General features: G+C 51.3%; 1 protein-coding gene across 1 annotated transcript; it reads right to left on the reverse strand.

The window, feature by feature from the left end:
• Window positions 1-306: 306 nt before the first annotated feature.
• Window positions 307-9,621, reverse strand: STC2 (stanniocalcin 2). Its single transcript, XM_074155808.1, has 4 exons — window positions 9,465-9,621; window positions 6,952-7,094; window positions 4,211-4,422; window positions 307-700 (listed from the first exon to the last, which is right to left on the reverse strand). The coding sequence occupies exons 1-4, from the start codon at window positions 9,619-9,621 to the stop codon at window positions 307-309; spliced, it is 906 nt and encodes a 301-aa protein (XP_074011909.1).
• Window positions 9,622-11,604: the final 1,983 nt, after the last annotated feature.

Raw genomic sequence — 11,604 nt, forward strand, 5'->3', positions numbered from 1 at the left:
CAAGATCCTAAATTTCAGCTGATGTCCATTTCATAAAAAAGGGGAAAAGAATTTAGTCGGAGACATTTTGCCACATTTGGTGGCTGCTCAAGTGTCGAGTTTGCTGGATTGATAACCCATTGCCACTGCTCTCCCTTTGCTACTATATACACTGTTGCTGAGGTCCATATATATCTTGCAATGCCCTGTGCTTGACCTCTGAATGGGAAATGCTTTGGAATGTCCATAGACGGGAAGATGGGACTCAACGGAGGAGGTTTCCAGTGGAGGGGGAGGATGGGGGCAACGGGAAGTTGGTGCCTTTTTTCACCTCCGGATGTCAGAGAAGTCGGACAGTTCGTCTGCCCGGTCCATGATCCCATGTGCCCCTTTGGGACCGTGGCCCCCAGCTTTCACCCGGGCATGGGCGTTCAAGTGGCCCTTAGTACCTCTCTCTCCCTTAGATGCTCGTGAGCTCTCCTTGTGGTCAGAGTCGGAGTGGGCCAGCATGTCCCCGCGGCCAGCAGCAGCTTTGCTGGCTTCGCCTGGCTTCTTCTCAGGACCCAGGATGGTGTCACCATGCACAGCCGAGGTGCAGAAGCTCAGGATGGAGCAGAGGCTTCCCCAGTTCTGTTCGCACTGGGCCTGGACGCTTCTTGTTATTGCCTTTTTCACCTCCTCGCCACAGGTGAGCAGGATATTCACTAGGTCAACATATGGCCTGGAGGTAAAGGAAACAGTGAGAGGAGAGTCAAAAAATACCTACAGGTTATTATCTTCTAATCAGCCATATCGCTGTAAGAAATGCACGTGATGGCATCCTGTCAAACAAAGCTTCATTCAAGTGCTGGAACTGCCTTGATTGCTCCCCCACTGGAGATGCTCTGGGACAACTGTAATGTCCACCAGAGGAATACATGAGGTCTACAGGGCTGGCAAATGAGGTTGTCAAGCAGAAGAACTGCTCTCTCACACTTTCTGCCTCTCTCTCTTTCCACACCTCTTCATCTTTATTAGTCAGGATACATGACAAGGAAACCTGCCCATGTCCCGAGCCATCAACTTCATCAAAGAGCTTGCTATTTCCAGGTGAACAGCTGGTACAGAGCATACACCAATCACTAGTCTGCAAGAGAGAGGCATTTCCTCACCTCTGTGAAGAGCAACAGATACTCAACTACAGGTTCTCTGGCTTTTTGCGTCATCTTTAGCTTTCCCTGAAGCACCAGATGTTGATCTCCACCACAAGCAAGATCCTGTCTGGACTCAGGATCTGACTGCACAGAGCTCAGACACACGGCAATCTACTTTGGTGGCACTGCTTCTTCCCATACCAAGTTTTTTTTCTTCATTTCCTTTCCTTACAGGGTTGTGTAAAGCTTTCAGTATATACCTTTTCCCAGCCAAACAAGGACTCCAAACAAGCCATGGCCAAACACTGTCTCTGCTTCCCACCCATCCCTCTGTGTACCCACAGCACAAGGCAGCCTGAGTGCAGGCAGTTTGACTTCCTCAGCCACGGGTCACCGAGTGCAGCAATTTTAAAATAGTTGCGGTCACAAGTTTGGTGGGTCAATATTGATGTTGTCTATTGACGCAACCGCTCAGCCGCTCGCAGGCCCAGAAGGACGTGCTTAAAAGTCTTCCACAGTAGGAACCATCCACAGTGCAAGCAGAGAACTGCCTGGAGTCAGCAGTGGTGGTTGTATGGGGTGGTGGGGGTGCACCTTCTGGACACACCATCCACCAGCTCTTGTGGCCATGGACAAGTCTAAGTCTCTTCCCATGAACTAAGTCAGAAAAGATGAGGAAAACCAACAGATTATGATCAGTGTCTGACACTACCCTGATTTTACTTTGCCCAACTGCTTAAACTCATTTTGAATGACTAATCTTGGAGAGCCACCTATTCCCCTATCTCAAAATATTTCCCATGTTTGGATTGTTTCTGCTGTTTAAAAAAAAAGTTACTTGGAATGCAGCAGCGACCGATCTGCCAGGGCCTGTCACCACTTCCACCATAGCAAATCGGCCTGACCCCCACCCCACCACAGCTGACTCAGGAGGAGACTTCACGTTCCTCAACACTCATCGGGAGAAAATGGTCAGAATAAAATAGTCAGGAACAAGTCTGAGAGCTGCCACTTGCTTCTCCGTTCTTAGTTTTTGTTTTAAACTTAAAATAGATGATGAGAGAGAACTGAGCACATCGCATGCAAAGTGATCCAGCAGAAGGAGGAAAAAAAGAAAAAAAAAAAAGAGAAATCAGTTGTTGAAACTGGGCATAACCTTTACAAAAAATCTTCGGAAGAAAAAGGTTGCTGGTATGACTAAAAAGTGTCTCAGCTGCCAAATATTTCAGGTATTCAGAGTCTGCCAGAGCCCTGCGGATTAATACTGGCCCATTTCTCCTTCACTGTTTTACTTTCTGCATTTCAGCCGGCCTGACCATAGTACCTGAACTGAGCACAAGGCTGCGAGTCAGCAGACGTGATTTTATTTCCAGCTCTGCCACACTTGCCTATTGATCTTGAACAAGTGCCTTAGTTCAAAAGCTTCAGAGATGGCCTCTAAATTTAGGGGAGGGGAGGAGGCTGGCTGGCTTCTATTTGGGGAGTCCCGCATAGGGAAGCTAAGCTCCGGCTCTGTGAGATGCTGAATATGAAGTGTAGGAAGCTCTAAATGAGATCGTGCAAATTATAGGTGTTCAGCTGAATGATCCATCTCTTCTCAATCTGAGAACCCCCCAGTTAAGCTCCCCAGAAATAAGCAGCTGCCCTTCAGCGTTCCTGCTTTAACCAGTTTATAAAACAAGGATAACTTACTTCTCTTTGGATAGGTCTTTGACTTTCATAGCTCTTCTTATCTCCAAATGATGGGGTGGGGTGGGTGGTGTTAACTGGTACCAAGTACCCAATTTATAGCCTACTAACACAGTCTTGCAGTGCCCATAGAGAGGTGCTGCTGTGCAGGATGGAGCTCCCCTTCCCCCCTCCCCCTGGCAGTGGGATGCTGCCCTTCATCCTGGGCATGGCCAGCAGCTGTGGCAAGGCCACCAGCCGTGCCTTTGATCCTGGCCTCAGGAATGTCCACGGAAAAGGCCTTGCTTTCAGGCCACTGCGTTCAGTTCGTACCAACCACAGTGAACGATTCTGCTTTTCAGAGTAAACTGGCATCAAAGTGTGTCTCTGCAACTGCAGCTTAAGTATTAGGGGGGTGGTTTTCAACAGAAAGTGAGGGAACAGGGGCACAGGTCCTTTGGAGACCAATGAAAATGCAAGGCTAAAAGTCCAAAAGAAATTATTCTGTTAAAAAAAAAAAAAAAAAAGTATCTGTCACGATCACTGGGATTTGAGGTTTCTGTGCTAATATCCGCTAGGGACGAGGCGGCAGAGGCGTGGTAGGGAAGATGCTCTAAGGTGAAGCCTGCTGCCAGGCTGTGGCTCAGCCTTCTTGTTTGGGAGTGAAATGTTCACCTGCAAGAAAAACAGGCTCTGATTTTTGCATCTGTGCACAAAGAGTTGATACAAACAGCTTGTGCCTGGTTTGTTGCTGTCATGTAGCAGCTTTGATCAATTCCAAATAGGATTCGTGCCTGAAATTCCTCAGAGGGCAGCTGTGTTCCCAGTCAGGGATGAACTCCTCAAAATCTGACTTGTGCCTTCACTTTGTACACCTCCATGTTTTATTAAAAAGCATCTGAGGTTAATAAGGAATAAGATGAATGAGAGATTACCTAGGGGACTGCAGCTCTTTCAGGGACAATTAACTACAAGACATTTGAAAGTATGTATTTAAAGAAGAAATTATCATCTTACTGACAACTTTGCATAGACCTCCTTCCCCCATCTCCTCTAGCTGTCATCTTTAACAAGATACTGGGGTCAGGAACGTTGCCTTTGAGCTCAGAAAGCACAGAGACATGGTGAGATGCCTCTGGAAACAGCAGACACTGATACTGTATTTGCTGAAGGACCAAAGAGACAGCCAGATCCAACTTCAACCTATTTCATTCCCTTACATAGTCACATCTAGCCCTTCGGAAACAAACTAGTCTTCAAGGGCCCCTGCGAAAAAAGCATTACCTTGGTCTGGTACATGGGAAAACAAGACGTGCTTAAGGCCAGGAGGTGGTGAAACAGCTCTTGGGCAGATGCACAGCCCATTGGCACCAATGTGCTCCTGGAAGGAGCTCCCACGCCTCTGACTGCACTAGCACAGAGGCACTTACTCATGCTGCAGCAGGTCTTTGAAGTGAATCATCTCCACAATGACCTGGACGTTCTCCTTGGCAGCGGAGCAGAGGTCATGCTTCAGGTAGCACTCCCGCTGTAACTGGAACACCATCTCTTTAATGGCAGGGCACTTACGGCTGATGCAGCTGAATTTATGCCTCAAGGCATGAGCCTTACACTTCAGAGCGTCTTTAATGAAGGATTTTCCCTGAGAAGAAAAGAAATGGAGTAGGTCTGTATTTTTGTCCATTAAGCACAGCAGCTGATTTATGCCCAGCTAGCTGCTCCCCTGTAGGACAATGTCAAGGGTTATTACATTGCTGAGGGTATCACTTAATGGCTCTTCCCCCTCTTCTCTTTGTTTCTCTGCCCTTATAGATCATGCCAAGTTACCTGCCCTTGCTATTCCAGTGGAGCTGAACACACAGGGCTTCTTCGCTGGTGTTTTGAGGTTTCCTCTACCCCAACAGCTGAATGCCCGACAAGGGAAAGGGCAAAAGCAAGCACCTCAAAATAATTCAATGCTTGAGTTACTGGCTTTGTTTGCTTCTGGGGTGTCAGCACAGCAGGTTCACACAAAGGAGAGGGCATCCTGCCATAGCTGAGGTCCCCAGGACCACAAACAGATACCCATTCAGTAACTGCAAATTAGTTTAATTTTAAAATCAGTTTGCAAACTCATAGACATGTATGCATTCTTTATATGCACCAGCCCCATTCCCTTGTCAGTTTTTTTCCTACTACTGCTTCCTTAGAGAGGGACTCAAATCAGCACTAATAATAACAACCCTACAGTGTCTTGATGTCTCTTTGCTGCAAGAAATTATAAGTGAGATTTTAAAAATAAATAAATAAACTAAAAAAGTAAGTTGCAGGAAAACTGCTTTAGCTGCATCTCTTTAACCACTGCAATTCCTTTATTCAGTCGCTTAGTGGGCATCAAAACCATCCCTTCCTTTCCTCTCTCTTTGCTCTCGGATACTAGAGCTGCCATACCCGGTGCGTGTGTCGCAGTCTGACGGCTCTGCTCAGTATCCCTTTACTTTGCTGAGCAATAGGTGTGTGGAAGCCTCCTGCGCTGCCTCCATCTCTTCACTGGCTTCAGATTATTTTACACAAGTGCTTTGGGAAGACCAAATTTTTTGTTAACCTTTATCCAGAGAGTACACAGACACAGCTCCACTTACATTAACTAAGATGCACCCAGTGCCCCAAGCAGATTTTGTCTCCAAATTGTTTAAAACCAGAAATGTTTCTTGCTGATGAAAGAACTGCTTCAGTCATCATCCCCTTCTATTCCCTATACCAAAGGCACTTGCTTGCCCTTCCCTTCGGTAACAAAAAGGCACAGTACATTAGGGAAGTAAGAATAAAAAATGAAAATTCTTATGCAAATCAAACCTGACATCAATTCTCAGATTTCACAGACAGGGAAGAAGAGCAGAAAAGCAGAGAACAGAAAATGGCCAGTGCTAATCTTGTCATTTAATGCAGCCTGAAATAACTGTAGATAAAACAGAGATGAGCCATGAAAAGCCGTGTCATGGCAGAGGCTAAAGTCACCTCTATATTAAATAAAGCTCCAGGGGTTTAATACTTCTGCACTGCAATGGAGACAGCCTGGATGCAAAGTGGGCTTTATTTGATTAGTGTATCTGGGGATCCTGGGGAACAGGCATCAATGGCTACGCTCAGCCTTCACAGGCACCTTTACCCTCGCCTCCCAAAAGGGCTGCTTTGGTTAACTTTGTTCACTGACAGAATATTGTGCAAAAATAAATGAGCATTTTCTGGAAGCCATTTGGAAATTAAGCTGAAGGTTTTCAAATACCCACAGAAAAAACAATTCCCATTTTAATGGCTAGCCAGACCCTTTGTATGTCCTTGAGAATTTGAACCTAAGACGCCAGCACTTCAGAAGTGTTTCCTACTGGGTGGTCCCACCATTCCTCATGGACCAGGCTGAATCCTGAAGACAGCTCTACTTTATACCATGCTTTTAACAGTGCCATGAGGCTGGTGCTTATAGTCAAGTTATACTGTAAACCGCATGGTCAAGCCAGATGCCGCTGGCCCGTCATAATGTTCTCTTCCCTCCGCACTGAAATGGGAGAGTAGGTTTACAAGACATAACAGATGTCTCAATGATGCATAAATGGTCTGGAGACAAAATGAAGGAGACAAACTTAATATCGCATACCATCTAAGTAATGTATTTCAACGTCAGTGCCTGAACCAAAGACTTATTTGAATACAGCAGCTTTAGGAGATTGCCTGTACTGGTTGCGTGCAGATCTTGAGAACCAACTTTAATAACTGCACATTGGGAAACATTTCGATAGGTCTAAATGAACTGAGTGCCCAAGTTGCATTTCAGAATTAGCTTTGAACAAACACGGTGTAGAAGCTTAAACTGCTCAATGTTTCTGAAAACCATGTTCAGCTACATCAGTGGTCCAATTTAGTTATCCTGGGTGCAGGAAGAGGAAGGTACAGGGAGCTGTAGCTAGAGACAGCCTGTCCCCTGGGACAGGTTGTGCACCGCTGCTCTGCTGCGGTTCTTGGGTCTTGATTCTGGGCCCTTCAACAGAAAAATTCTTATTGAAGCTGGTCAGGTGCAAAAGTAGATGTGCTCTGTAATGGTAACTTTTTTCCCCAAAGATGTGTTAAAGAACTCAAACATGTGCCACATGTATATTGGAAGCAAGCAGATACATAGGACATTTCATGGTGTTACCTGGGCATCAAATTTTCCAGCGTTGTGCAGGAATGTCATGCAGATTTCGTGTAAGCCTCGGATCTCACAAGAATTGTTTTCAAAGCATTCAAACACTCCGCATCCCACATCGCCAGCATTAACCAGGCAGTGCTGGATTTCAGCTAAAATGAGCATTGATTACAGTTAATTTAAAGAACTGTTCAGAGAAGCTAGTGGTGGGTAGGGAAAGAGTTATTTTGCTAACATCATCAGTTCAAAAGAAAAAACACATGTGACAACAGTTATTGTACCCACAGCATGCCCACTCCTTGCAGAAATTAGGCCAGAACTTGGGTGTATTATGTTATGAAAGTGATATCCAAGAAGTAAATGCCAAATCCACTATGCTTACGTCAAGCTATTTCACTTGAGAACTGTCTAATGCTTTTGCATTCCTCAGGAGCAAAGGACGGGCATGATTTTTGCTGTCTGACTTGTACAAAGTTCCCCATCAAATTCCAGAACCAAAGCGAGAAGCCCAGGACCCAGCCAGCTAAACTTTCTCATCTCTGGTACTTTGAGCTAGTTTCTGGCAATTTAGCACAATGGCTTTTTTTTTTTTTTTTTTTTTTTTACAGACCACTGGGTTTCCCCTGTCGTGATGTCTACTAAGTTAATGGCAAAGCTCCCACTGATAAATAAAGTCCTTTGCACTGGGTGTTGCATAAAGTTGCAACTATGTCCTCACCTGTGCAGAAATCAATTGAATATATTTATATATGTAGTACATAGATGAGATTTACTGGAGCTAGCTGTTACATATGTGTTTATTCTGCCCTTTCAGATGTTATGTAATACTGTAAAAAAAAAGAAAAAAAATGCTGTCTAATACTCACTTACCAAAAAAAAACCCCAAAAATTTAATTCTTAACAAGACAGCTTCTGGTCCTTTAAAAAAAAAAAGGATGTAGTAGTACTGCCAGAGGGAAGGTGGTTGCTGAAAAAGCCTGGGGATAAAGTTAAACAGGGGCAGCTTTTAGACCAGAACTGAGGATGCTAAGAATTCCTGGACTCTGTGCCCTAGTGGTACCTTTAATTAAAGCTCGCCCTTGGGAGCCAGCCTAATCCCCCTCCGAACCGCAGCATGTTTCAGACATCCCCAGCCCTCCCCCCCCCCTCCCCGCTTTGCCATGCGGTCCATTTGCAAGTCTTTACAGCAACTTTCGGTCTAATTTCAACCCGCGGCAAGGCGGAGAGAGGAGCCGCGGATGTAAATGCCGAGTCTGACGGAGTTCACATGAACCTCCCCCCCTCTCCCCGAGCTCAAAACCAAATCACTGCCTTTCTGCGTTTCCCCCTCCCTTCTACCTGCCCTGAAGTGCATCGGGGGGGGGAAGGAGAGGGGGAGGGAAGGTGAGACACGGGAGCCCCGGGCTCGGCTCCTGGGATTGTCTCAGCCAGACGCGAAAAGCTGCGCAAACACACACGCACCGAGGCGGGGGGTGGTGGCGGTGGGGTGCGGGTGTGTGGTTGAAAATGGAGCTCTTTGTGGAGCGCTGCAGAGCGCGGAGCTGGGCTTTTTTGGGGCCGGGAGCTCAGCTGTAGTGCTTGTGTTGGCATCCGGATGCAAACCCTTTGCCGGATCACATGTCCTGGCTCCAGCGTGCTGAGAACTGCACAGTGCCGTGATTCACATGTGGCAGTCCCTAATGGGCATTCGTGCATTCCTGCTCGTGTGTGTTTAAACACGTCTCGCAGCACTGAGAGTGTTAAAAAAAAAAAAAAAAAAAAAAAAGAAAAAAAAAAGGGGGAAAAGAGGAGGGGGGGGAGGGAAGGGGGGGGGGAGGGAAGCGTCTGGATCCCGCGCTCTCTCTTTGCACGGCTGGGAAGCGATCCAGCAAAGTGCACGCCTCAGCTCTCTCTTTCTAGGCATATAATACCCGGGGGAGGGAGCGCGGGGGGGGGGGGCCGGGAGAGGAGGAGAGAAACCCCCGGTCCGTTGCATCATTGCACGACTCCCTATGGAGGAGGCAAAGCACCAGTCATCATCTCCAGCCGCTTCCCCTTCCCCTCCCGTCTCCCCCCCCTCCCCTCACCCCTCCGACCCGGTTCCAAACCCTGCGCCGAGAAACTTTCTCCTCCCCAGCCCAGCATCCCCGCGGCGAGCGGCATCCCCCGGGCCGGGCCGGGGTCCCCGCCGCCCCCGGCCCCGCTCCCCGCCGCCCCCGGCCCCGCTCCGCACCCACTCGGTGCCCGGCGCGGCTGCGGAGCCCCTCGGCCCGGAGCGCTGCCGCGGCTGTTGCAAGGGCAACACGTGCTTGGCAAAGCCGGGCTTTAAAGGTAATTAGGAGCGAGCTCTTATTTCCTCTGATGATTTACGCCTGACAGTCGGACACCGAAATAAAACGCCTGTCATAACTCAACGCGGCTCTTTTTCCGGCGCTCCAGGAGCGGCGAGGTGTGTCTGTGTGTGTCTGGGGGGGGGGGGAAGACACCCTACCTTTGCACACACGCACACACACACACGCTCACACACCCCCGCCCTGCCGTACCTGTGTTCTGCAGGGACAGGCGCCCCTTCTGCTGCGGGGTCCTGTCCTGCGGCCCCTCCGGCGGGTGGGTGGCCTCAGTGCCCGCCGCCGCCGGGGCGCTGGCCAACAGCAGGGCCAGTGCCAGGGCCAGCAGCTTGCCACGGAGCTCCGCGCACATGGTCGCGCCTTCCCCCCGCCGCCGCCGCGTCCTCCCCCGCGGGGTGCCGCACCCGGGCCCAGCGCGCTTCTCGCCGCGGCCCCGCGAACCGCATGTGCCCGGCGCGGCGGCGAGCGCGGAGTGGCGGCGGCAAGACCGGAGGGTGCCTCAAATATCCCCGCCGAGTCCCGGTGTCACTCGCATGAGGGAGCCGAGCAGGTGTCGCTCCGCGCCGCGGCCAATGGCAGCCGCCGCCCCGCTCCGCCCGCCCGCCGGGGGCCGGCCCTGCCCCGCCGGCAGGTTGCAGCCTCCCGCCTCCCCCGGTCCCCCCCTCCCAGTGTCCGCCCCCCCCTCCCCCCCGCACCGCACCGTACCGTACCGCGGGGATGGGCCTGCGGGGGGCAGCGCGCAGGGGCTGCAAGCCCCGGCGGCGGGTGGGTGGGTGGGTGCGAAGGTGCTTCCCCCCGGCGGTACGGGCGAGGAGGTGGGGGGGGGGGAAGAAAAAAAAAAAGGTGAAAAAGCGGGATTTTGACAAACGCGCCGCTTTGGAGGGAGGGAGGCAGCACCGAGCGGCCGGTCCCCCCGCAGCCGCGGGGCCGGGGAGGCAACTTCGGGCCGCTCTAGGCGCCGCTGCCCTTGGCGGGGGAGCGAGCGGGGGCGGCCGTGCCCGGAGCCGGCTGTCCTGCGGCATTGCAAGACTTGATTTAAAAGAAAAAGGAAAAAAAAAATATCTCTCTCCGAAGCAGCTATCGCACCGACTTTCTTGGAAATCCTCCGCTCCCTCCTTCTCCCGCCCCCCCCCCCGGGATTTTGTACCATGCGATCTCCGAGGGGATTTGGGCCAAACCCATCACCTGGGGGGGGGGGGCCTGGGAGAGGGGATGTGGTACCGGGGAAGTGGTACCTGAGTGCGGACCCGGCCGGCCGAACAGGGCCGAGTGCTGCCTTCATCGACACCGATTCTCCCCCTCCCCCCCACCCCCGCCACCGCGGGGAGAGCATCACCCTCGCAATTCCCCCCCGAGCAACCCCGCAGCCAGCTCTGGCTGCTCCCTTTTGTCCGGTAGCTGGAGCGGGGCCGGGGGGGGGGGGAGACGTAGGAAAATCTCTAGCAGGTGATGAGAAGTGCCGCGCTCGCTGGGGAGGGGGCGTGCGCGTCCCCCCTCGCCCTGCCGTAATGCACATCAGATGTTTCATCAGACCCCGCCGGCCCCATGCGGCTCCTGTCCCCCTCCCCGCGCCCCCCCGCCCCCCCCCCCCCAGCAGTCTCCGAGCCCCCGGCGTTGCCGGGGCTCGCTGTGCCGTGCCGGGGGCGGGGGTCCCGCCGGGGAAAGGGGCGGGGGGGGGCAGCCAGGAATGTCTCCAGCTGCCGCCGCCGCCCCGCTTCCTCACAGCTGTCAAAATGCACTTGAGGAAATCCACTCACACCTCCCCGAGCAAGGGTCTCCTCGGCGGGACGTGACACCGCGCCGCAGGACCATGGCTCCGTGGCGATGCACCGGCAGGCACGTTTTGACACCCCCCCCCCCCACCCGCCCCCTCTCCGCAGCCCCCGAGACATCCCCACCGGCTCCGCTCGCCTGGGCCTTCCCTGGTTTTGTCCCGGGCCGGGAGGTTTGTTTGCTGGGTCTGAGCGGTGCAAAGTTTGTTTACCGTTCTTTAAGGTTTGACTTTGAAACATCTTGTTAAGATTGAAATTCTCAACGGTGGTGCCAAGCTCCTGTGGAAATTCCCTTTTATCGATACGCTGCTGCCTTGTAAACTGCAACTTGCAGCTTTCCTTTGAGGAACTCGCTGTGCCAGTGCGGATGTCTGCAAAGCCCTTGTACCCCTGGGATGGGCTCTGCCCTTTTTGACAACACGGCTATTAAAAGGAATAGGTTTTCTTCTTCATTTTTACCTCACCCTGAGTGCCTGGTGGCCCTTCTTTTGTCCTTGTTCTCTTACTATTTATACTGCTACTGCTAGGAGTTTTGCTATTTAATTGCCTTTGCTAGGTCTAAC

Source organism: Numenius arquata, chromosome 11 (assembly GCF_964106895.1).
Source record: "Numenius arquata chromosome 11, bNumArq3.hap1.1, whole genome shotgun sequence".
Lineage (NCBI taxonomy): Eukaryota > Metazoa > Chordata > Aves > Charadriiformes > Scolopacidae > Numenius > Numenius arquata.